General features: G+C 48.2%; 1 protein-coding gene across 2 annotated transcripts in view; it reads right to left on the bottom strand.

The window, feature by feature from the left end:
- Positions 1–26,826, bottom strand: part of SSH2 (slingshot protein phosphatase 2) — a 102,948-nt gene that overhangs the window by 17,535 nt on the left and 58,587 nt on the right. For both annotated transcript variants that reach the window (XM_068415881.1, XM_068415880.1), the window contains 8 exons: positions 20,205–20,308; positions 14,433–14,497; positions 9,467–9,588; positions 6,966–7,034; positions 6,130–6,195; positions 4,766–4,960; positions 2,826–2,919; positions 2,570–2,698 (listed from right to left, as the gene is read on the bottom strand). In XM_068415881.1, the coding sequence (XP_068271982.1) occupies positions 2,570–2,698; positions 2,826–2,919; positions 4,766–4,960; positions 6,130–6,195; positions 6,966–7,034; positions 9,467–9,588; positions 14,433–14,497; positions 20,205–20,308 (844 nt within the window). The remainder of the gene's footprint in view (positions 1–2,569; positions 2,699–2,825; positions 2,920–4,765; positions 4,961–6,129; positions 6,196–6,965; positions 7,035–9,466; positions 9,589–14,432; positions 14,498–20,204; positions 20,309–26,826) is intronic.

The raw sequence follows: 26,826 nt of genomic DNA, 5'->3' as shown, positions 1-26,826 counted from the left end.
ATGCTGGCACTTCCTGCAAGCCGCTGACAAATCAACCTCAGCAAAGACGAGACCACTCCACCCTTTCCCTGGAGGCTGCTGCCAGCTCTACCCCACAGCTCTACCCCACTGCCTGCATTTAAAAACCATCCGGGTGCTCTTTATACATGAAACACCCATCTCACACATCAAAGGCAGGAACACTGTAGAGCTCACTTGGGTTACACCTCTTCTCCCCACGTTCAAAGCCTGTGTGAGCAGAGAAATAACCACATTTAACCCTGGCTAACTAACCCTCTTCTCTGCAGCACACACAGGGCCTCCAAGCTGCTCGTTTCCTGCTCAAACACAAAAACCCTCACTGAGGACAAAACCACTCAAAGGCTTCCTTCAAAATTCAAGATGCACAAGCTATCTGCTTCCCTGCCCTAAAATAGCTCCTAAACAGAAAGATGGTTCAGATGAAGGAATAAGCAAGAGGGACCCAGGCAGCACTGCCATCACCAGCGGAAGAGCACTGCTCATGGCAGCTCCCATGGCACAGGCTCCCACATTGCCCCAGGGAGAGCCGGCCCTTGGAGCACATTCACCGCCTGCCTGCAAACCCCATCAGCCTGAGAGCCAGAATCTCCTGCTCTTGCAGAAGCAGCAGTGTCCACCCAGAGGATGGGCTGCTGCTGGCCCCAGGAAGCGTGCATAGGCACCCCGTGTCCAAGCTGGGGGAGCTCCAAGAGCTCCAACTCACAGGCACACACTCGTGCCCATGCCAGCACCTGCAGAGAGCCCTGAGCACTCACAGCCTACGTCCAGGTGTACACACACAGCAAAGGGCTGCGTTACTGTTCTGGTAGCTACTGGGGACAAGCCTGTTGTCTTGTCTTGACACTTCAGGAATACAACAAACAAAAAGCAGCTGGGCACCATTCAAGGGTTCAGCACAGATGGCACTCTTGAATTTCGAGCAGAATAAAGGGGCAAACATTGCATGCCAGGGCAGCCCAGATCCCAACAGAATCCACTGCCTTCAGCTACGGATCAGGTCAGTCTCAGCAAGTCCAGAGCTGTGCATGATCTGAAGGAGGACTATGGGGGCTCTTATTGTTCAGTACCTGCCAACAGACATATTTTGACCCCTGCCATATTTACCCTAGCTCCCCCTTAGTTAACTTCAGGTTGTCTCTTTCTGGCCAAGGAAGAATAATTTCATTCAGGCCTAGGAAGCACCAATTTCCACAGGTATGGAGAACAATGCTGCAGTGGTGAAAGCATTTTCTCCTGTCCTTTGATCCACAATCACCAACATCATCAGGTCTCTTATTTCCTGATTAGTTATTTCAGCACTCCCTAAGTGGGATCCCACAAGGCTCTTGTCTCCACCTGGAAGGAAGCAGCTCCATGCCTTCCAGAGACCTCACTGTACGACTTTGCCTTGCAGTATACACGCTGCTGAATTAAGCTGGTGCCCAGCCCCAACACCACTACTCCTCACCGCAGAGAGCTGCTTTGCAAATACTTCTATTCCACACATTAGCCACAACTCTTCTCCTTGGTGCTGCCTGCAAGCCTTGTTTTAAAGGTCTTGTTCCCATTAAATGCACTCAGAGCCAAGACTCCAAGCCCTGCAGCGGACCGAACTGCCTGTACTGCTCTTGACTAGCACTGTAAGCCTGTAACAGGTCTCTCTCTCCAGAGAACACATAGTCTGCTAAAAAAAAATCCATTACATCGCAGGTACTTTAAGTTTCCTGGCTCTACCCTACCACAATTTCTTGGGAGCGCTCATATTAACACACACCACCCTTCTGAGCCATGGCACTAAGCTCCAGGAGACTGGGAGAGGCCCCTTCCATTTGGAAAGGGCAGCTGGTCTAAGAGGAACGGCTTTGTTTAAAGTTGAGCCAACCTCATAGGCTAGACAGCCCAACCAAACCTGCGTCCATTGCTCCAGGGCTGGGAAATCCAGCGAAGCGCTGACTCACCAGAAGGTGCAGTAATTAGACAGGCGCCAGCAGCAACGAAAGGCAACTAAGCAGGCAAAACATTAAAAGGCAAAATGTTTCTGTTTCCTTAAGTGACTTATCTCCAGGATTCTTTGTTAAGCTCCTCTGTTCCTCCCGGATCACACGAATGCAGAGTTTTCCATGTTACAAGTGTGTCATTCCACCTGAATGTTACTCTCCCCAACAGCTCCCCTCCATGTTTGCTGTAGTTATGCCCTTCCCAAACACACATATACTCCAAGAACTTGGCGTGCAGGTACCCTGGACAGTTAAAGCTCCAAAACTGATCTTACATCAATGGAAACAGCCCCGAAAAGTAGTTCGAACTAAGGCTTTTTCCCTTCCATCCTCTAGTGACAGGGTCTACAGCTTGGCTGGTGTCACGTGGCCAAGTTCAGTACAGCCAAGAAGCCAGGCTGCTCTTGTTCAATAGCACTAGTGTCTTATGTCTTGCTTAAGAGTACGTGACCCCAGGATCAGTCAATCTCTCCTTCGGAGTTCCTTTAAGTTCCTCCAGAGGCCCCTGTGTGAACCAAGACACAGCAAGAAGCATTAGGAGTGTTTACTCTTGAATTCACTGTTAGACTTACCAAAAAGACATGATCAAATATCTGCGTGGGGCTGTCCATCTGCCCAAGGATCACTATCATTTCATTGTCAATGAACTCTTTGAACTCCCGCAGGTTACACACCATCTGCATCTCCAGCTCAGTGCGTATCTGGGGGGGGAGGAGGAACACAAGGAAGCCATGTGAAGTTTTTGTTCTGGCCTCTCTTCAAGGCATAAAGTACAGAGCTCTCTAGTTTGCACAACAGCAATTCCAGTGCTGCTCCCTCACCACTCACCTCTTTTGACGTGATGTTCTCCAAATCCTTCTGCATCATGATCTCCCTTAACTTGGTCTTAATTAGCCGTTCTGTGCGTTCCCGCTCAGTTGGGCTATCGGAAGAAAGGAACAGAGTCACTGGGAGAGGAAACAAACTGGACTCATGGCACTTTTTAAAGAGGCATTGTAAAGACTGGATACTCTGCAGTCTCAGATACTCCACTGCTTCCCCCAAGCACGTCCTCAGCTGGAGGGAACTGAGCTGACTGTAAAGACCAGTTTAGATTCCCAGTTGTATACGAAAGAGACCAACTGAATGCTCCTAATCCATTGTAGTCATCCAGAGAACCTCTGGTATTTGGTAAAATTTAAATTGGGAAGGCTGCATTATCCTCTCTGGAGCAACATCTAAGCCTCTCCCTACCTTTCTTGGAAAGGTAACAGCTCCAAAACTCCTTACATGGAGAGACGTGGGCAGCTAAGCCTCTGTGCGTTCCTCCAGCCTCTGCTGCCAGGGGCCTTATCACCAGCTGCAAAAATAGCCTGACTAACACCAGGGGAAGCTGCAACAGAGCAGCAGCACAGAGCTGCCTCACCATCACCTTTAGAAGGAACCCAGCAGTAACATCTCGCACCACTTTTCTGTTTCTCTGGAGGGCTGCCAGGATGGTGACTGCACAGACACTTCTCTGCTTTACAAGTGTCCAGCTGGTGATTCACAAATAAAAATCATGAAAGTTCCTGGTCCTTTTAACCTCACACATTGTTTCAGGACTCAATTAAGAGAATGCTGTCTAGGTGTCCCCAGGAAATCATTCAATTGTTGCCACTAGGGAAAGGGTGTGTTACGTAAAATTTATATAGGAAAAGCTACGAGAGAATATTAATCTGACAGCCTGCCAAAACTTTTCAGCCACCCTCCTTGAACATTAAAAAACAATCAAGGGTGAAGACTTGTTCACAGCTGAACAACTGCTTAGCATTATTATTCACTCACTGAACTCCAACAGCAGGAAATATCTGAGAGCATAAATCAACCAATGGCCCTATTATACTGGGGAAGCAGCTGGGGATAGTGAAGCCATTTCTTCTACTACAAACTGAGCAACTAAGCCCTCATGCTTGGCATCACATCTGGACACAGACTACCTTTGAGGTTATATGGTATCAGTACTATCAGCAATTACTAATTACAGGGGTTGTAAACCTTGAATGTTGATACAGCCTATACATTTTGCCTTTCTAAACTGTCTGCCTATCTACCTCAGCCACTGTTTTGGACCATATATCACCAGACACCCCAGCATTTAGCTGGAGACAGTTTGGGACCTATACACTGTCCTGTTCCACACTTGCAGAGCTCCTCAGAACGATGAAAAACTGCATTGCTCTTTGTCCCCATTCTTAGCTGTATCAGATGGATGCCTATGAGGATACTTCTGAGCTCACAGTCTCAGAAGTTCATACGTAAACACTTCACTTTACAGCAAAAGGAACCGAGTAAGGAAAAAAGATCATGTTACTCTAAACATGCGCTCAGACATGCGCCAGCGTAAGAGCAAAGTCCAGAGAAAACTGTTCCTTCCAGGAGACACCAGACCTGGAAACCAGAGGACAAAACCAGCAAAGAGGAAGGCCTAGGTACTGGAGTACACCACACCTCCCTCTCACTAGTAACAAGGGACGTACCTTGCAGAAGCAAAGACCTGTGAGCCTAAAGGCCTAGTAAACAACTAGACTGAAAATACAGGCTGGAGGAGATGCAAGGGAGCCCCAGGAGGGCTAGACTTCCAGTGCTGCTGTTTACCTAACGAGGGGCACGCTTATTACCTGGAACAGGAAACCCCTCCTCATTAATACCTAATTAAGAGTAATCTCCTGTGGAAACTGTCTCCTCACTTGGAGGCTGCAGTGCTTGATGGCCAAACACGTTGGCTCAGCAGAGCCAGACCAACTTACACATCTGTGAAGAGGGCGGGCGAGTCGGGCCGGTGGGACTGGACATCTTGCATGGCATTCCACTCGTTGACTGACGACTGGTCGGAGTTGATATGGCTCTCATAGTAACTGACCCACGTGAGGAAGAGGCTCCCTGGGTAGTAATTGTTGCTCCGTGCCACCTCACAAGCCTTATGTAAACTCTGCAGAGCAGACCTAAAAAGGCAAAAATACTTGCAGGATTATAATTTTTTCCTCTGGCTGGTATCAAGCACGAAGGAGAAACCAAACCCAGGATGCTGCTCACATCCCATCAGTTGGCACAAACGCCAGTGCTGTATGCCACAGCCCCTGGCACCGAGCAGGAGGCTGTCCTGCAAGGGTGTGGATAACCAATAACCACACGCTGCAAGAGCTTGCATGTCTTAACTGAAGTATGCCAAGACAAGCCTGGATAGCAGCGAAGGTGCCCACAATTCAGAGGGCAGAGGCACCTGTGTCTCTGGTTCCAAAAAGCTGCTACAACGACCTAAGCCATAAATAAGATGCACAGAGTTTGTGTCCAAGACAGGGTGCTCTGACAGCTCCTACTGTGCCGTCAGCTCCCCTGCTTGCAGGGCACGGACACCCAGGAATGAGACACAGAGAGCTGCACAACCAAGGGCTTAGGACTTGACTTCACTGAGGTGTTTAGGTGTCCGCCCTCTCTCACTGCACGAGGGATGTCAGAAGTTTCTTCAGCTGCTGCTGGGAAACAAATCCCCCTCTCCTATTTTTAGCTCATTTTAAATCTTTGACTGGGATCAGAAGGATCCAGGTCAAAATCACTGGGGTGACGCAGTAGCATGACACCCTGACAGGCGAGGTATTTCTGCAATGCAAAGAAGCTGGAGCCAGAAATACTTTCATGGCCACTACATTCTTACACGAGCCACCCTAAAAGGAAAGAAAAATGCAGGCAGCTTCTCTTTCCTTTTCGCTATCACAATGAACGTGTCTCACTGGAGACAGACTCCTAAAATATGCACAGTGTGTATTTCCTTATTTATGACAAATTTTAAAAAGAGATATATTTCAAACACACGCTCAGAGCAATGCTGCTTCGGAGAGATTCAAAGCACCAGCCCTTTGCAAGGAAAATCACCCTATTCCTTCCTGCCCCCAGCTGAGACGAAGGTGCGGCTGCAGCAGCATTATACACTCACTGCTGCGTGGTTTTTTTCTTTGGTATCAGACTTCCTTCCCTGTCTCTAAAGGAGACTTCTGGCTGCTCGAGTTGGTCTCAAGATACCAATGATGCAAAGCAGCACCTGCTTTTTAAAAGCTCAAGCAGCCAAAACACCTTGGTAAAAGAATCCCTGGGACAGATGATAGCGAGTACTTACCACATTGCCTGTACAGACACCGGCTTGAATATGTGAACCCTGTTATCTGTCGATACGCTGAACCCTCTGGAGAGAGGAAAAAAGGCACAGTAAAAACGTGTCCCAAAAGCAACTCTTCAGTTAATAACTGATAGTTTGTAGCACGTTAGAACAGCAAAGGAGTAGCCCTATGCATACACTGCTGAGTTCAGCTAGCGAACACGTCAAAATAGCACGCTAAAAGCTCTACGGTAACTCTTCAAAGCGGCTGATGTTCGGGAATGAAACTAAGGCAGTGGGACAGTGCTGGGCTGTGCTGTTTACCTTGGCAACACAAATTCAGTGCCACAGCCGGGAGCAACAGAGTCCAGCTAAAGTGATCCTGGGGTAGCTACCAAGGAAAGAAGAGTCATTCCATGCACTGCACTGGACAGCCTTTGTAACTGGCACAAAGAGGAGCCTGCAAGTCAGGTGTCTATTTGGCAGAGAAACACCGTTCTTACTCTGTGTTCAGCTGAACGCCGCCTGCTGCAAGCGCGGTGGAGAAAACATATAATAGGATCCCTTTAAGGAGCTTTCACTACACACCCACTCACCAGTAAAAGCTCCTTTACTCCAGCTTAAGCACACACACGAGCCACTGTCTCGTGCATGTTTATTCACAGATAAGTCAATTATTGGTGTTTCCTGCCACAACCACTGTGATTTAGGGCCTTTGAGCCTACTAACCCAAAACAGGTCAACAGCAGGAGCTGTTGGACCTGTCAGGGCCCTGCAATCATTTGAATCCCTCTCCATATACCATGCTGTAAGCTAGACCCTCTGCTATTGACCTAGAACATATGAAAGACACTCACCCATCCCCGTCCAGGTGGATCAAGGTGTCACTCCACAGCGGCAGCACCAAGCCCATTGTACAAGTGCTACTATGGTAAGAAAGAGAAGGTCAGCCCATCTACTACAGCACCACGCTAGTATTCTAACTTCACAGCAATGGTTGCAGGTGTTTGCACTCATTAGAAAAAAAATGAAAAATCCCAATGTTGCTTCAGGGACAAACGGAGACAGTGTTGTTCTACAGGTGTCTGGCAAGGATCACTAACCAGATACAGGGTACAGCAGTCCTCTTTCAAGCAAGCTGAAAGGGTTAACATACACCCAGGAGAAGAGCAAAGAGGATTCAGAAGCAGCAAGAAGGACAGAGGGGGCTCGCAGTGCTCGGTAAGCTCAAGGCTTTCTTTACAGATTAGTCCCTCTCAGGCTCAAGTGGTTTGGTTCTAGCTCTCCTTTTGCAATCCATAGCTTTGTTTTCTTGTTTGTCTCCCGGCCACAGCTGCTGGGAACAGTCTAGTGTAATAGCAGGGTGACTGGCAGCACGGTAGGTTGGCAATCACAGCCTACAACCCGTTGTTGACTCCTGTCCCTTCTTCTCCCTCCCACACCTCAAGGATGAGAACAACAGCCAGCCAAGGCAGACACCTCTTGGCAAACCCACTCCTCTCTCAGCTGCTTTGACCTCTTTGCCCTCACAGGCACCTGCTTGCTGTAAGGCTGAGCAAAAAGCCAAGTTAAAAGCAGAAGTCAAGCGATGCAAAAAAGTCAGGGGTGGGGGAACCCCAACACAACCCGCACCAGGTTGTCAAACGAAAAAGCTGAATCTCATAGAGCTGTAAAATCGGTCCATAATCAAAGCAGCATCTTGAAGAAGAATCAGATGCAACTGCCGCCTGTTCTTACGCTTTGCACTAAAAACTGCTCTCAAATTTCCACAAGCCCTAACAGCCCCGTCAGTCTCTGCAGCTCATGAGAAGTGGGGGAAGAGGGTGAGACTCGAGGCTTCAGAGGGTCAGCAGACACGAAGCCCTGTAAATGCACACGCCTCGGAGCAACTGGTGCCCAGCACAAGGAGACACTGTGGCACACAGCTATTTCTGTTGACAACATGAGATGAGCTCATGGAAAGATACGTTTTTAAAAGGCTTCCCAAGGTGGCCAGGGTATTTTTAGTGATACTGTTCAGCAAGCGCTTATCAGAGACCATAGCAACAAGTCTACACTGAGTTATAAATACCAAGTGGGCTAGGGGAGGGTCTATCAGACTGACCATCCAGAACCTAAGTAACTCTAGCAGAAAGCTAAAATGACCCTGCTACGTTATTAGAGACTGAATACCAGTGAGCTCTCAGTTATCAAAGGTGGCTGTGCTGCTGTATCACAGTCAATAGCAAGCTCCAAGCTCACAGCAACCTGTGCAAGGACAAGTTATTCTTACACTACCACAAGAGCATCCCTGAGCTACAGCTGTGCACAGGAAGGGAGCCGGGAGCCAGTGAGAGCATCAAGCTGGTCCCCCTTTCTAGCAGGCATCACTTGAGCTAAGCATCCAAATCAAGCCACTTGAAATTAAGCACGGTGGCTGTTGTGATCAGCAGGCTGTTTGGAAGGCCATTTCCTAGCCAAACAGTTCAAAAAGATTTTCTGGTGACCCTGCTAACTACTTGAAAGTAATTTCTACTGACTAGGGTCAGTAGCAAGACTCATTCCTGTAGCAGTGGTGCTAGAACCAAGCATGTGTATGAAACCTTCCAAAATGGTCTGAACATCCAGGCTTTTCTTCCTCTGCATAGGCCAAGATCTACTTACAACCCTTTAAAAGAGCCATGTGCCTCCATGCCCTCTCCAAACTGCCTAGTGTCCCCTTCTAAACTTGAAGCTTCTGCCCGTGAAGCTGCTGGGGGTGTTGCCTCCTGGCTTACAGTCACTCCAGCAGCAAAAGCTGCTTCCCAGCCACGTTCTGCAGCCTTTTGCAGAGGTCAGCAGCAATTTAAATGAAAGAAGCAAAAGCACTAAACCCTGATGACATACTGCTGTCTGGGGAGAGCACACGGTGGGTAAGATCTGCCATCAGCAACCCTGACATTCCCATCAGGCCCTTTGTGCCACGATCTTGGCAAGGAGCTGCCTGACAGTCACCTTCTTATTAGCTGCTCTCCTGAACCCTCATGTCCAGCTTCTCCAATTGCAGCTTTTTCTTTCTTTGCATGTGAGTTGTCCCTGTCTCTGGTGTGCAGATGCAGGGCTTAGGGACCTCACTGTTCAGAGACCCTTAAGGGCACTTACTGTCCTCACACAAGCCTGAGGCTCAGAGGAATGGAGGCAATGCTGACCTGCGCTGTTGCCTTCCCATTTGCCACCTCCTTTCAAGAAATAAAAGGGAAATTCTGGGTCTCAAGAAAGGTGTTAGGCTGGAAAATCTGAAGCAGTCTGTCCTCAGAAAGCATGAACGCCAGACGTTTCTATGCTTAACTCGACATGTAGGTGAACACAAGGACTTCCCCCACCTGGACACTGTGAGTACCTGTCATTGGAAGAGAAATCCATTCCTAGGACAATGCTCTCTTCGGTGTCTTGTCTGCCGTTGGTGGACACCACCACCATGTATCTAGTGCGGTTCTGGTAGGTACTTTCCAGTCTTACAGCCTAAAGAAAGGAAGGAGAGAGATCAGCAGTGCAGCCAGCACAACACACACCACTACCTTGACAAGCCACCTTTTCATGCTGAGTGATAGGCGCAGAAGCAGTGACGCAGTTTGCACTAGGACGGACGGCCCGCACTCCTCAGCTGGGTAACCACCAGGAGAGGGAGAAGCGACTCACTCTCTCACGCAATGCTTCCTTCAACAGCTGGGGTGCTCCTGGTGCCTTCTGCACACCTTGCTGCAGGCCTGCTCTGTCCCACCAAGGCTGCGTTTAACCAGCAGTCTACAAGGCTGGCTGTCACAGTCCTCTAACTGGTCCCAGCCCAGTCAGCTTCACGCAGCGTTACACGTCCAGTGAGACAGACGGGCGTCGAATGTGCCCTCCACCTCACAGAGGGCTTTGGCCAAAGAGATAGAGCTTTCCTGTAAACTACTGTGTGCTACAACAGCTCCAACGAGACTCTTCCCACCACCTCCCCAAACAGCTGGACAACTAGGATCTAATTGATACGAGGTTTCCTGGTGGTCCTTTGAATTTTTCCATCAACTTCCCCAGTGCAGAAGCAACCCTACTCACTCACAGCTGGCAGGAAAAGATTTCCCTGTTACTAAGTGTACACATGGTTGGATTCGGATTGCTCAGTAGAGGCGAAAGTCATTGTGCTTCATTGCTCCTACCACAACCACGTGCACCCCAGTGCCAAAAAAAGAGATCTAGCAGGACTGGGGGATGCCTAAATTTCACCCCAAACTCCCCCAAATCAAATACTTCTGATAACGTTCAGAAAGCAGCCGTGCAGGTAAGTTGTGTCACACCAACACTGAAGCTCCTGAAAGTCTACACTGAAGTGCAATGCTCCTCCAGAAGCCACGAGGAAGCAAGAACTGGTGACTCCAGCAAGTCTTCTTACAGACAGACCGCTGGTTAGCGAGGAGCTCGGGGACGGGAGCCCAGTGATTTAGGTTTTGCCTACAAACAGTAGTAGGCTGCAGTAAGCAGCCTTTACTTGCAACACTTTTTGGACTCTGTTTCAAGCCGTTTGCAGGTTTTTTAGTCACAGGATTCCAACTAGAAAAACTAAGATATCCCTAGAAAGGAAGTGCCTTTATTACGCCTACCGAATCTTAACTTTGGACGGCTTAATCCAACCCCAAGACGCTGTCTGGCCTCAGTGTTTACCTTATTGTTAAACTGCTTCTTGAACTTTGAGCAGGGCCTGCAGGGAGCAAACACGGGCGAGGGGGGACGGTCACCGCCCAGCCTTGCCCCGTGCTGCGGACAGACACCTGCCTGCTGTGACGGGACCCAGCGGCCGAATTCCCCGCGACCCAACGGTTGAAGCTCAAAGCGGTGTTTGACATCCTTCACAAACTGAACCTCAATTCCTCAAACACCAGCAAGCCTCCCGAGCCACTGCTTGTGTGGACGCTTCCTGGTGTCCCACAGGAGTTCATGGCTCAGAGAGCTCAGTTTAAACAGTCATCCTTAAAAAAAAAAGTTCACAAAATAACTATTGTGTGGGACATCTCAGGAATACGCTGCTTTCCCCAATATGCTTCTGTAGTTCTTTCTAACTTGGTCTTGAGGCCAGAATGGCATCTCCTTGCTTAGAGGAAGCCTCCTCTGACCTCCTCACACCTCACCTGTCCACTAGCCAGTAAGTCTCAGCCACAAGCTGTGGCCGAGTCCACAACAAAGGTTAAACCAGCGCAGGGCAGTCAGAACAGAGCTCGCTGTTTCACAGGAGTGCTCTATCGCAGGAGACTATGCCGAGAGCAGCAGGGAAAGCTTCCCAGTGGCGTTGCAGGGAGCAGCAGCTCTAGCGATTGGGGTGGGATAGCAAGTGCAGGCAGGAGACAGTATTGACCATGTCTTCTAGACTTGTCCAATGGGACCGAAGACAAACAGAAAATACCCAAATGCTGATGCCAGCAGACAGATGTGCTCTGTACAATGAGAGACTGTGCCCCACCCCATGTCTTCAGGGTAAGTCATGCTAAAACCAGCCTTATTTTCCTTCTTGGTCCTTGAGTCACTGGATTCCTTTGGAAACACGGAGGATCAAAGCGGTCAGGCCTTCAAGGTGTGAATTCTGCCAAAGACGGCCGTTTCTACAACTAATCACTTGTAGCAAAACAAAAAGGGTGCTCTTCAACCTAGAAGAGCAAGCAATCACCAAGGTCTTGGTGGTTAAAGTAATTATCTACATTAGGAACCAAACCTCAAACAGAAACAAAGACATGCCTAAAACGGGAGCAGGCAGACAACAGCTGCCCTGTGTCCAGGGCATCCACACACGAGCTCTGTTCTGCTTCTCTTGAGGACAGTCCAGCAGCAAGAGGATTAACATAATCTAACTTACTTTGCTAAACCAATTTGGCTAGCAGTAACGGGAAGTGTGGTCTTAATGCAAGACCCTTTAGAACACGGTAGACAAACGGCGGCCAAAGGTCACGTAGCTTCAAGTCACTGGGGTGGGATTTTCGGAAGACCAATTAAGAGAAACAGGACATGGCCGATTGTGGCTCTCTAGAGCCAACACTTACACCCTTACCACAAACCAAAGAACCATGATTGGAGCAGATAATGTGTCTTGCTAAACTGACTAGAACAATGAGAGCAAACTGGACATTCTAAACCAGCCAACATCAAAAGTTACTATTAGCACTCCAACATGCCCATCAAATCACAAATTGGTCTCTACCCTTTTCATTAAGCTCTAGTTCATATGTTCACCCAACAGCAGGAGCATACCAAGTAAATAAATGGTCTGACGCCTTTCAAATGAAGGTATTTGAAATCCCACTCAATCCAGGGAGGATGGCCTAGCTTCAGGGACTGTGATGAGATGGAAGGTTCTTTCTCAACAGCTCATCTACACAGAGCTAGCCTTCTCCTCAGGTTGGGGAGGTTATTTATAGTCTGCTCGTAAATAAGAAGTCCTCTGTAGTCCTTTCAGGGCCAGCAACGCTTTTCTCAGTTTTAGGCTCACCTAAACAGAAGCCAACTTTATCTTCTGCTGCATTCGTGTTTCATCAGAAGTGTGATGTGGCATTTTACCAGCTCTTATGTACAGCACATTCCAAGAGCTAAGTTCATGCTCACCTTTCACCTTTTTCATGCTACAGGATAGTAGGTGTTTCATACAAGAACACATTTCTCATTGGGATATTTGATTTGAAGATAAAAAAAGTGCCCAACTTTCTGAAGTCTTTTATTATTGAACACATGTAAGTGAACAAGTCCCCACTCTGTCAAGCTACAGGAATACATTCAATCAGTTTGTACACTTTAAACTCATTTTCCTCTCCTTCCTACTGATCTTACACTGGTACCATTGCTCTCATCCTGCTCTCATGGAAGGCTAAAAAACTCTGCCAATAGCTCCAACAGAAACAAGAGTTGTTCCAAATTTTAAGTGTAGGTTTACAGAGGATTAGATTCCTCTGCTGCCCTCTGAGCTGTGAAGTCTGCCCGCCAAATGACAGCAGCCAACACAAGAAGAGAATGCATTTCTCTCAGTACTGTTTATATTTCAAATCTCATTTGTATCTACTGTTTTATGAGAGAGTCTATTGCAGCTCAGCACACCCTTCGTTCGTCAAGAATCAATTAAATTCAAGTAGACTATTGAACTTAACCTCATGCAAGATTTCAGCATTCCAAATGCAGCTCTGAACAAAAGGGTTTATGTCTCAGCCCACAAAGTCCTTATTTAGCTGTTAAGGCTAATTTGTCCCAAATCACACAATGTAGCCAGTGATATTGCTGAACAATGACTTGTTCAATAGCTTCCAATGTTCTAACCCTGGCTCACATTTTGAAAAGCACTGCGAAGCCCCCATTCCCATCACTTTCACTGCAATTTTAGTGACAGCAAGGTGTGCCTGATGAAGTTTGGGAGGAGGGTCCTTAGTTTGCTTACAAAGATTGCTTATGGCACACTATTTTCAGTGGGCATTTTTAAAGCTCAAGCATTCGATAGTAACCTTGGCTGTTTCCTAGCTATACTTGTAAGATCAGTCCAGCTCCAGCACAGCTCAGGAGGATTCAGCAAACCAGAGGTGCCAGAGTAACACTTCTGATGCTGGCAGTCCTACTTTGGGCATACGTTGCTAAGAAGCACCAAGACAACACAGGAAAGAAATTTCAGGCTACTGAGTGATGAGAGATGCAGATACACTTCCGTTGTGCCTGACCTTGTAGAGCACTTCAGTATGTCCTAGACAAATTCCTCACTGCTCTTCTTTGGCTTCTGGAGGTCTTGAGGACAGCATATCAATGCTATAAACAGCACTGCCCAATTTTCGTTACAACATTATAGGAGGCAACAAGCCAGAAAAGCAGAAATACAAGGTTCAATATAGGTGCATACCTACATGGGGATCCTACATGCGTGTCCCTGATGAGCCACGGCCTTCTGGGATGCACCAAGTCAGGAGAGCAGAGTGAGGAACACAAACGAACTAACCCAGAAGGGCAGGTGTCACGCTGATCAGATGTAAGTCACCTACTCTTGATTTAAGCAGAACACCAAGCTAATTTACCCAGCCTCTCTGGCAATTGTTGCAGTACTTTCTGAGAGTGTAAGTACTCAGTACTTTGCTGAGACAAAGGCAGTCTTCTAGCCATCCAATTTGTCTCACTGAACAACCAAATAAGCAGGCCTTTCATAATTAGTTGCTTTCCTACCTTTGTGGTTGCAAAGATGACTCCCTAAACCCACTGATGAAACCACTCAAACATACACACACCGCTGCTTTCATAAGTTACACAGGTGTATTTGTCAAGTGGAACTTAACCTTTATATTCTTTAACAGCAGATAAGCAAAAAGCCAGCCTACCAGTCTGATGTTGTCTTCTGGTCGGAGCAGTATGAACATGGCCTGCAGGTGTTGCTGGAGATCCCCTGCGGGAAGAGGGAAAGGTGAATGCACAAAACCAGCTTTAAATCACATGCAAGTTCCTGGCTGTCCAGACAGAGCAAACATCCACCAAGAAACCTGACACGTCACCGTGAGCGTCATCACTTCCACCCCCTCAGAGATGCCAAAACTCCATCTCTTAGTCAGCTGCTCTTTGCTCCGTGTGCTCACCTGTTCCCATCTTACCATGCTCTTTCCTGCTAAGTCCTGTTATCTTTTTAACAGAAATAAAAAGCGTTTCCAGTACTCTTTGTGCCTTTAAAAGGCAAGGCAAACTAGGTAGAAATGGACCCCACCCCATGGTTCAACATCTCATTCTACCACACGCTTCAAATCAGGAATCACAGAATCAATCAGGTTGAAAGAGATCTCTGGGATCATCAAGCACAACCTTTGACCTAACACCACTGTGTCAACTAGACCATGGCACTAAGTGCCACATCTAGTCTTCTCTTAAACACCTCCACGGATGGTGACTCCACCACCTCCCTGGACAGCCCCTTCCAATGCCTAATAACCCTTTCTGTGAAGAAATTTTTCCTAATGTCTAACCTGAACCTCCCCAGCGAAGCTTGAGGCAATGCCCTCTTGTCCTATCGCTGGTTGCCTGGGAGAAGAGGCCGACTCCCACCCCACTACAAACTCCCTTCAGGTAGTTGTAGACTGCAATAAGGTCACCTCTGAGCCTCCTCTTCTCCAGACTAAACAACCCCAGCTCTCTCAGCCGCTCCTCATAGGACAGACCCTCCAGACCCTTCACCAGCTTCGTCGCCCTCCTCTGGACTCACTCCAGCACCTCAATGTCTTTCTTGATGTGAGGGGTCCAGAACTGGACACAGTACTCGAGGTGTGGCCTCACCAGTGCCAAGTACAGGGGGACGATCCCTGCCCTAGCCCTGCTGGCCACACTATTGCTGATACAAGCCAGAATGTTGTTGGCTGCCTTGGCCACCTGGGCACACTGCTGGTTCATGTTCCACCGGCTGTCCACCAGGTCCTTTTCCACCGGGCCGCTTTCCAACCACTCTTCCCCCAGCCTGTAGCACTGTATGGGGTTGTTGTGGCCAAAGTGTAGGACCTGGCACTTGGCCTTGTTGCACTTCATGCCATTGGTCTCAGCCCATCTATCTAACCTGTCCAGATCCCTCTGCAGAGCCTTCCTACCCTCAGGCAGATCAACACTCCCACCCAACTTAGTGTCATCCATGAATTTACTGAGGGAATCTGCCATTTCTTTTACACTAACTTGTTACTTAGTGCAGAACTACTACCTAGACAAAAGTATCCCCTTTGAAGTGAGATTCAGTCCCATGCTAGAGCAGCACGTGCCCACATACACTTACGTACCAACCCCACCCAAAAGCAGCTAAGAATTGCCACTGGAAAAATCAAGCAACCACAACTTTTCCTAGAAAATGCTTGCTACGCTTTTACTGGCGAGGCTGAGGAAGACTGAAGGAAAAGAAACAATCACAGTCACGCAATAACTTTAAAATCTTCTTAAAAAGAGCTGAATGTCCCAGGTTCCCAAAGCAGCAAGCATTTGAAAGATGAGCGAGATGCCTTTCTGTTGGTACTGACACCTCAGCACTCCTCCCTGCCCCGTAGAGAGCCAAGAGTTTCTCTGCTAAGCCCATTACCTTCTGAGCACCAGTAAGCAGTAACACCTCCAGCAACTGGCTGTTTTTTCAATTTAACTGGAAAACTAATCTGCATTCCCAGAAAGGAGAGTGCAAGGCTTCCAGGTGGGTGGCACAGAACGGCAAGAAGAGGAGCCTTTACTCTTCCTCCCACTCCCACACAGACAGGAAGCTGAGTTTAGGCAACGCTGCAGGGAAGAGCACGAATGCTGGAGCAAGTATTCAACACGAGTAGCTACAAGAGCATCTTCTAGGAAGGTTGACTAACCTTCCTGACCTCCCTTTCTAACTCATCCGAGGTGCTAGAACCCACACTATGTCATGGACTTTCAGAAATAAGGAAACCTCAGGGATGGAGCAGGATCCGTAAGTGCCACATAAGGGAAGGGAAAGATAGGAAACGCCGCCAAGCAAGAGCATGGTACCTGGTTTCCAAATGATTTTTATAGCTGGTGGAACAGCAGGGCTGAAGGGCTGCTGCAGCCTCTCTCCTGATGGGACAGAAGCAAGCTCGTGTGGAGTGGGCTATGCAGGACACGGCATTCCCTGCTCTCCCCTTCCTTCCTCCTTGATACACGTTTCAGCATATGGAGAATGAGTCAATGCCCTGGGACTGCATTTTTAACTGGGGGTGGGAAAAATTGAGGCACTCTGCAGTGCTAGGGAAGTCACATACAAAGTACCAGTGGTGACAAGCACCTGAAGCTACTTCCTGCCCAAGGACATTGTTCCCGGCACTGGAGTGGCTGGCACGTGCTTCCCCAAAGAGCAATTATTCAGGGAGAGAGGTAACATAGGAAAGGCCAGCTCATCCATCGGATGGATGGTTGTCCTCCCAGGGGAGCAGCGGGAGACAGGATTTCCCCACGTCAACACCAGTGCACAGTCTTGGCCATGCTGCTCGGTTGCAGCAAGTTTCAGCTGCTAGCGCAGTGGGAATCTGTGAGAACTGGACTCAACAGGCAATGGTCCCTCTGCTTCAGGTGGCACCTCCTGCCTGTAGCCTGGAAGAGCCCAGCAAGTATCTGACTCATGAGGCATTCACGTATTTTAGGCAGCTTGAAATGAAAGATGCTTCACCTCCGTTTTTCCCTTCCCAAACTGTAACAGTTCCCACCTACTGATACCAGTAATTCAATATCAGGAACCAGTTTAAGAGCTGAAGTTTCCAGAGTTAAAAAAAACACTACCAGGACTACTGGATTATCTCGATACTTAAAAAAAGGGAGGAAGTTTCTCAGACAACTCTTTCTGCAAGGCTCAGTCAAGGAGCTCCACTATCCCTCATCCTCAGAAAGTTTATTGTGCTTGTCCCTGTTCCCCAGCCTGCCCTGCCAGTCTTGGGAGCTCCAGAGCTAGAAAGTAAAGCATTGCTTCCTTGGCCAGCTTTAATCCACTTGCAGCATTTTCAGCCCCAAACACACAAGGCATTTTGTAAGCTTCCTGGATTAAGAAAAAGCAAAGGAGAGGTTTTAGCATGCCAGAATCAGCACAAAGATATCACATCCTGTCCTGTGAAGAGCTGCTGGCTCCGCTGGCATTCATGGCATGACTGCTGCTTCCTACCACATTGTCCAGCAACGAGCAGATGCTTTTGTTTCCTTCGAGCTGGCAGGCTAGGTGCAAAACATCAGCTGGAGCGGGATCTTAAAAGTATTCCAGAGATGGCAAAAGCCCCAGGGAAGTTGCATCCTTTTCTGGCCTCCTCCAGCGTTGCTGGGAGTGCAAAAGCAAGCCCACCACCCTACAGAACAGAGCCTGTTTGCCAGGTGGCACAGGGCGCAGGACCGCCCAGCGAGAGGAGCACGGACAGCTGGTACCTTATCTAGTCAATCTGCCAACTAGTGATTTCCATTGCTGAAGATGATACGATTAAAGAAATGGGTGTGAGCTTTAATTATTTCCTGTTACGCATTTGCTCTCTATGCTGGATTCTAGCACCACTGATGAACTAGAAAGGGAGGTCAGGAAGGTTAGGCAGCCTTCCTAGAAAATGCTCTCGTAGCCACTCGAAACACTACTGCATCCATAGGCAGCAATTTCATACTGGAAAGTTATGTCCGCTCTCCACCTCCCTTCTGATTTTGTGTGTCAGAGATAAGTCACGACACACACATGGGAATGAAAGTCGAGCTCAGATTATCAGCGTCCAAGAAAGGAGACAGTTTTCTTTGCCACACGCTCTGCCAGCTCACTGCCACTGGCCGGTTCACCTCTCAGAGCCACGCTCTCTACATCACTGTTTTAATTTTGGTGGCACAGATCTTTTGCTCAGGAAGGTGACACATTCATCCCTTGGTGTCTTGGTCTGCTGGCATGTATTGTACGTTAGACAAGTTCACAGAAAAGAAAGACACTCATAGAAAGGTCTCTTTTTCAGTGAAATCTCCAAGCAACATAAAAAAATACTAGACCGTTCACATCACTTCACAAGCATGGAAACTGAGGAAAGGCCAGTACTGATGCCTCGTTAAATCTCACCCCATAAGCTGAAGAGACAGGAATAAAAAGAGTCTTCTAAGAACAAAAATCTCATCCCTTAGGCAAGCCAGCCTCTTAAATACAAACAGCTTGCTCTAAGCAATTACAACACACCAGATTTGCTTTCCTGGCAACGTGGCTTCTAAAAGCTCTGGGCTGATTAGACAAGTGACTATTCTCCACCAAGGTCTCCAGTCCTCATGCAAGTCAGCTGTAGGCAAGTAGATGAGGCAGCAAGAAAGACTCAAAGCTGTTTGTGCTGCTTTGCATGGGTTCACAAGGAAATCCATCCGGCGGGTCTCCTCTGCAAGGTAAAGTCAAGGCAGCAACTGCCAGGTGGAGACCTGGGCTTCAGTCATGGAGAGAACTTCGGAGAGAGAAACAGCCAAGACATGTCAAGATAAGCTTTTAAAAGAACGCTGACTCTGCTTTCACACAGAAGACCATTTCACTTCAGCCTCAACCAGAAAGGCCAGCTTTAAATTAAGTTTCAGAACAATTTATTTTCTTTTGACAACTGGTAATTAATGCATCTCACTCAAAGCAATTTGGGTCCTGCTTGTACTATGTCTGAGTGGAAGTACGTAATTAACTGTTTTGTGACTTAAACTCTTTCTATAAAGATGTTTGTAAACAGATTTTGAGGTGGACCAGTCATCAGGTAGGTAACTGCTGGATGTAGAGCTGGATGAGTCTGATGGTATCAAAGTGCAAAGAAATCTACACCTGGAATCAAACCAAATCAACCTTTTGGGGGTCACTTTTTGGCAAAGAAAGTTGACTCCAGCCTCTCTGTTTCTGTCTCTGTCCCATATGCAAAACCCTGAAAGTCCCAATGTTGCTTTTTTTCCTGCTGATTGTTTAATGAAGGGAAAAACCTCACATTATCTGATCCCTGTAAAACACGACTGGTGAATAAGCACCATATACACAATGAAAAACAACCTACCCTGAAATGTTTGAGTTTCATTATTCAGACCGACTTTTCAAACAAAGAGTCAAAGCAAAAAAAATAAATCAAACTTTCAGCAGATAAAGGGGGTGCAATTATGACTGACTCCATATTATTCACTCTGCTCACACGTCTGAAAAGTCACACTGACTTTGCTCAGAGGTTTCCTCACCACCACGTAGAGGTAAGTCTCCTCCCTTTCTTCCTTCATAACCAGTTACTTTCAGGTCAGGAAGGACAATTACTCATCCCGTATCATAACCTCAAGTTTCCCAATGCAATGCATGAAGGTTTTGATGGCAAACCTCCAGCCCCTCTCTCATACAAAAATTACAGGATGATATTTTGGGGGGCAGCTGTTCTCAGCTCTCTCTGATGCCATGATTGCTGCCCTGATGTCACTCATTTGTTCGATTTTGCAGGATAAACAAGAGAGAACTGAAACCTTTTTTTTCAATCACCACTAAATATCACAGTCTTGAGACTGGCAGGTCTAGCTTTAATACACACCCGGTGTAAACAGAAATGTGTGTCACCCAGTGAGAACGAACTCAAGAAAGGTGGATGTGGAAACAAGAGTGAGCAGACAAGGCTCAGCCGCTGGCTGCGACACGTTACCTGCGTGCTTGTTGCGCCTGTGACTGATCCGGGGAGCAGACGACCCATTTCCTCGCGGCAGGAAGAGAGCTGCACCCTTCACAGTGAGGAAGCTTTCGCTGATGCTGCAAGGGAAGAGACAGCGAGTAAGGAAAACTCTTGTGTTGTCTTTCAAAGGAGGAAAGCAATGGAACAAGAGAGGTTCAAGGCATTGAGAGCACAGAATAACAGAATCACAGAATCATTGAGGTTGGAAGAGCCCTCTGGGATCATCGAGTCCAACCGTTGCCCTGACACCACCATGGCAACTAGACCAGGGCACTAAGTGCCACGTCCAGGCTTTTCTTAAACCCCTCCAGAGATGGTGACTCCACCACCCCCCTGAGCAGCCCGTTCCAACGTCTAATGACCCTTGCTGAGAAGAAAGGCTTCCTAATGTCCAACCTGAACCTCCCCTGGCCGTTCTGTTCTTTTGCAAGGAAGTGATTCAGACCAAATTACTTTGTTGGTACAGAACTTCCCCCCCACCCCCCATAAGCACTGCAAACACTCAAAGCATAACTGAGAACAACATGACCAGAGAAACACTGAAAAGCAGAACATATGCCTGGTGCCGTTCTGCCTGCAGAGGTGGAACCTGAGCAGGCAGAGGGGATTAACCTATGGCTATATTTTTGATTTGAAAGTCAAGATGAGAGATCCACATTGCTAAATGGCGATTAATACAGCAAGCCCACGCATCTCTATAATTACGGACTCTGTTAACCCTGTGCTCTGTGGTTCAGAGACAGCTCATGCCCTGCAGAAACAAATGTCTCCCTTCAGCAGTTAGCCAAAAGAAAATTAGTGTACATAACAGATTAAGAAACCATGAAACTACTGTCTATGAGTCGTATGATAATTAACTCACAGACTGATAAATTAAAAGCAAAACTGTAATGCTGTTGAATTCAGACATCACTTACTGACTTGATTTCGCCCTTTCTGAAATCACATAAGGAGAGAGGTTTGCGGAAAGGGGCAATAAAGAGTTCTCAGGTTCTGTGGAACAGCTGATATTTTAAGCTCATCTTCCAGTAGTTTTCTCAGAGATGCTGTGGCTCACGGGAAAAGCAAGACACACTACAGATTTTGCAATTAAGCCATCCTGTTGCATAGTTAAGGGTTCCTGCTTTTCTCAGAATTGATAAGATAGTCATACAGGCTTTGAAGAAAGCCAGAAACAATCCTACAGTCAACAGGATGGTTGATGAATATGATAAGACAGGATGGGAGAGTCCCTGGCATCGTACACCCCAGGAGCTCCATGCCTTGAAAAAAGATGTTGGCTTGTTCTCTTCAACTGAACAAGAGACTAGGAACTTCTTAGTTCCTTTCTCTGCTTAAACAAACCAAACCTCATTATTTATTCCCTTCCTTTAAGAGACGAGGACTGGGAAATAACAATAGAGTAAAAAACCCCACCATACATACTTCACGGCTACTTCTCTGCAGAACAAGCAAAGGCAAACTGCTGCCTGCAGCCCCTGCTCCAGCGTCACGTCTCAGGAGCTACTCAAAGGCAGGCGTACACCTAAGCACGGCTGAAGCCAACGGCATCTCAGAGAAATCAGCACCACAGAGAAATCAAATGGGCCCAAGAAACAGGAGACAGCACGGCATGAGCCTGTGATCTTCTAGTTTCATGATCTGAGGCTGACTTTGGTTTAACTGCAGGCTTTGCTGACTACGTTTTTACAGCTACAAGAATTATAAGAGCTTGTGTTAAAGTTGGATTTTCCCCTAGCCTCAAGCACATTTCTGGGCACCTCTCCATTTTCCTGGTGGGGATATCAAAAAATCTGAGCTCCAGCAAAGCAGATGCACACCCTCCGAAAGCCCTTCTTTTTTACGCCTGTAGCACATCCCAATGTTCAGCCTGCAGGGTCTAAACCTCAGCACCCCTCCTTACTGACAAAGTTTCTCCCAGGACTATTTTCTAAAATTAAACCACATGTCAAACATGCACTCTATGTTTCAAGAAAACCAGAATTTTAAAAAGGAAAAAAACCCCACTCTTCCCAAATTAAAATGGATCAGAGATCTCTCCCTATGCTAAAGTTTTTTAAAAAAAAATTCATTGGGCACACTGAGCATGGGTGTTTCCTCAGACCCTTATCATATGATAAAAATTTTGACTGAGCCTTCCCAGCTTTTGGTGACAAATAGATCCTCTGAGAGCCCTCCAGCTACGCGGTGTCTTAAAGCCTGAACTGCAGAAACACTGAGTTATCCTGAAACCACTAACTTAAAAAAAAATTAATAATAATAACAACAACAAAATCTTGTTCTCCCTCACTTAGCTTGAACATGTTTCGATTCAGCAGCACCCTGATGTCCTGAAGAAGCACACTTCTGCTTTCAGAGCAGCACCCACAATGGGAGCGGGGCAAGAGAGCACGCCCGGCTCTGCTGAGCCTCTTCAGGAGACAGGACAACGATGCAGAAAGAGTGAGAAGACATTCTCCTCTTCTCCTTCTCCCTTTACAACCTCACCACAGGCAAATTAATTTCATGCTGCATAGGAGGAGAACGAAAACTGGCTGTGACTGCTGAAATCTCATAGTTAATTTTATCAGCAAAGCCAACACCTAATATTAGCAATCCTTTAGCCTGTGCCTGAGGTTCCCCCAGAAGGTTGAATTAACAACTATTTTTAGTGGATAAAGCAGCACATAGCTAGAGGGCTGGGAGGTTAAAAATCTCCTCACTTCCATCGTTCTCCCTTATCACCAGCGCTCTGCTGTCAGCCACCTGCCAGGAGAGGAAACATGGGCAGAGCTAAAGGGATTCCCATCAGGTACATCCTTCCAGAAGGCCACCTTCTCTCCGAAGGCCATGGAGAGCCTTGTTTTGGGCCATTAACCACAGGCAACTAGTTTGACTTGGTAAGACTAGGGAAAGGGGATGTATTTTCCCATATGAACAGTCAGAACAGGTGAAGAATGTGGCAAAGGAGATCATTCCTGTAGAGCAGGGAGGTCGAGCAGGCAGGGCAACACCTCCTGCAGGGCAGGAGCGAGGGCAGGAGATGGCCATCAGCACCATTGGGAAAAGAGCAGATAATGGAGACAAGAGCCTCGTCCTTCTGCCCGTTGCAGCTCTGGGGACACACTGCACGGACGAGGGCATGGCACGCTATGGGGCACTCTTGGCATCATCTGCCACGAACTTCTAACATCAGACACACAACATACCACACCAAGCCCTTGCTCTGAGATTCAAGCAATAAAGAAAATCTTGGGAGGAAAGGCAAGAAGTTCATAGGAAGGTCCAAACAGCTGTAACAGTAACTACCAGTGAAGCTTAACACCGTTCTTCTGGGAGATGCCGATTTTGGTGCCTGTGATGCACTACAGGGACAAAAAAGAGCAATCGCTGGCCTGACACCCCCCGTACCACCCACGGCTGGCTGCTCCGTTTGGGTCCCTCCTGCCTGGATAGCCCCAGCCATGATCCTTCCCAAAAGCATCATACTTCAGGGCAAGATCACCTCTGGATACTGTCCGATAGGTACGGAGGAGAGAGGATTCCTCCTGTAGGACACTAACAGAAGGCTCCACTCTGAGATGCTTCAGAAACACAGAAGGTAGAATAGAGGCGTATGAAAAGGTCAATTAGAGGCTCTAAACAAACGTGCTCACCATAACAGCAGAGCCATGCTACCACTGATTTTTTAAAATCCACTGATTTTACTCTGCTGACAGCTCGATGGCTCCCAAGCATAACCTGGGCTTTGAATTACTTAATAAAATCTTGTCTGCCAGAGCCTCCTGGAGCTTCAGTGCTCTGTGAAACCATCTCCTGGAAACACACTGGGTATTAAGACACTAAATGTGGTCAGGAGAGAAATTGAGTCCAGGAGAGCAGAAGACAAGGAGCCAGCTTGGCAGAAGTAACAAAGCTGAGTTGTATTCCAGGCCTCTGCTACATGGTGGCTTTCTTCTGGAGGAGACTTACTCGGGACACATCTGTGAAAGAGTTATTAAAGCTACGAGCAACCCTCAGCACTACAGCTGTGGAAAAAGCGCTTCTGTTCACATTTAGCCTGTTCACCTCTGAAGTGAAGTAGCAACCTTGAGGCCACCAGCGATGGGCTATTTGTAATTCACCGCTCACCGGGGAGAGAACCAACGTAAGCGGAAGACTTAAGCAACTCCTACAGAAATTACTACTTGTACCAATTTTTCTCCCAGGCGGAAAAGATTTTGTAGGAATTGTACAAGACACAACATCAAAACTACTTAAAGCCTTTTGCACAAAAAGCACAGACACTCCCCTCCGAAGATCCAGTTTCTAACCAGCAATAACAGCATGGAACAGAAGCGATTCCCATGCTCCCTGACTTGCTGCCCGGTGACTGAGCTCCTCAGGCACAAGGAAAACACTACCTGGTTCATACCAAATCCTCATTATGCTACAAAATCGGGGAACCACATAAAACTTAGCGATGGCAAACAAACCTCGAATGCCTTCCCAGCTGTCACCCTGCACAGCTCTGTTCATAAACCGCGAACGCAAACACCAAATTAACTGCTTTAGAGATATAAAAGAGAAAATGTTACTGGTTTATGGACTATGCCAAAGTGATGCAAGAACATGAATCATCTGACACTTTGCCATGACGCCCCCGTACGATGCCTTCCACCTAAGGGGCTGCTCGTCCCAAGGGCTGCACCTCTAGCCAGGAGGGAGCTGAATCTGCACCACCCACCAGTTTTCTGACAAAAATTCTCAGTCCTCACTGTAAAATGCTCAGAAGGGAACCTTGTAGGTCTTCTTTCGAAATTATTTCATAAAGAAAGGAGAGAATAGCTTTTTAGCAGTACAGCAAGGAAAGCAAAGAGGCACCTGAACAGCTTCTGGCAATGTTTTATCCTAATAAACACTTAATGAAGTTATTGCGAGCCTGAGGATGACTTTCCAGTCAGCTCTGCTTACTCCCGGGAGCAGCTCCTTTCCAGCAGGCTCTGCCCTGGCCAGCCCAGCCCTTCATCGGGCACTTGCCAAGTAGCACAACGACAGAGCTGGCACCGTCCCTGAGGTTCGGCAGAAGTCCTCAGCAGAAGTCCTCCCACCACGGCCCCTGCACAAGGCACAGGAACGGGTCAGCGCAGTGAGGAGCAAAACCTCCTCGCACTGACTGTCACCTCCTCACCAGCTGTGCCCGTGGCACGCACCGGCACCCGCACGGGCATTGCAGGGAGGCTGCACCCCCCTGCCCCGCTCCCCGTCACCCTTAGAAGAAACAGGGAGATTACAAAATGATGGGGCAGGGGAAAGAATATTTCAAGATACTTGACATTTGAATAAAAATCCACTGCCTGTATTATTTACAGAAATACAACCATCATTTCTCTGTCAGGCTCAGGTGTTTATTAACCAGAACACTGCAGCAAAGGGCTCTGGAGCAGCATCCTAACAGAGTTCGCGAGCTGCAGCTCAGCCCCGGGAGGCTGCGCTGGGATTTCTACCCCAAGCCCGGCTCCAGCTGTAGCTCCCCGTGACAGGAGCGTTGTGCAGCAGCCCCAGAGGCTTCCAACTCCTCAGCAAAAGGAGGTTTTCCTAAAGGGCATCCTTGGGACACAACCCCCACCCAAGCACAAGCTTTGCAAACACAGCAAGGCTGTGCACCCCACGAGGGGCTACGGCAAGAGCTTCTCTCCATCCGCAGGACAAACCCTTCCCCTCCAGCGGCCCGTCAGCCCAAAAGCAAACGAAGGAAAAGCGGGAACACTGACGGAGAGCACGCAGGCAAGCCTGGCAGTAAGGAATGACATGAGTTAACCCTGGTGCTGACTAACTGGGAGCATTCAGCAGCCCAAACCCTGAAATGGGAAGTGTCGGTGCAGCCACCCGGGCTGAGGCGCTGGTGGGGGGGGTCTCAGCCCGGAGCCCGCTCTGCCAAACGCTGCTCGCGTGTGCGGCGAAAGGCAGCCCCCGTCTGAAGAGCCAGCGGCTGAACAGCTGTGGGACAGGGAAAAGACACACTGAAAACCAGCAGCTACTCGGAACTGAAAGAAATCTTGCATGCCCAGTTTCTTTCCCTCGGTTTTAAGGCAGGTTCCTCCCCCAAGAGCCCCCCGACATTCTGCTCTAACACGAGAAGCCAAAGCATGTGCAGGGGGGAGCGCACATCTCTGCACTGCACATCTCTGCTGCCAGCCCAGCCCTGCCACCCTCTGTCATCCACAGGCTGCAAAACACAAAACCAAGAAAAAGACCAAAATTCAGGCGGTGGCAGGAGAGGCGTAGCGGGCGTCGATCCTTAGCTCATTCCCGGGGCCGTGGAGCCAGGCGTGGAGGGAGGGCAGGCGGGGACACGAGGGCCAGCCCTCGCGGCACGCCAGGGCTCACCCCGCAGGAGCAGCAATCCCAGCTGCAGCTTGCTGTGCCTGCTGTGGAAAAAGTTACAGGAGGGCAGGCCGAGCAGCTTGCTGTTTTTCTCAGCACCTCAAGCCATTTCGCTCCTGCTCCCCTTCCCAAACCAGCTGTCTCCCTCCCTCCGCAGGCCCCGGGCACAGCATCACTCCTGCTCCAGGACCGGCTCTCACCGCCAGCCTTCCCCAGCCTCCCACTCACTTTACGTGGCCACGAGGAAAGT

The sequence above is a fragment of the Nyctibius grandis genome, chromosome 18 (assembly GCF_013368605.1).
Source record: "Nyctibius grandis isolate bNycGra1 chromosome 18, bNycGra1.pri, whole genome shotgun sequence".
NCBI classification, from domain to species: Eukaryota; Metazoa; Chordata; class Aves; order Nyctibiiformes; family Nyctibiidae; genus Nyctibius; species Nyctibius grandis.
The sequence above is the reverse complement of the archived record's forward strand: the minus strand, read 5'-3'. Positions and strand labels throughout refer to the sequence as shown.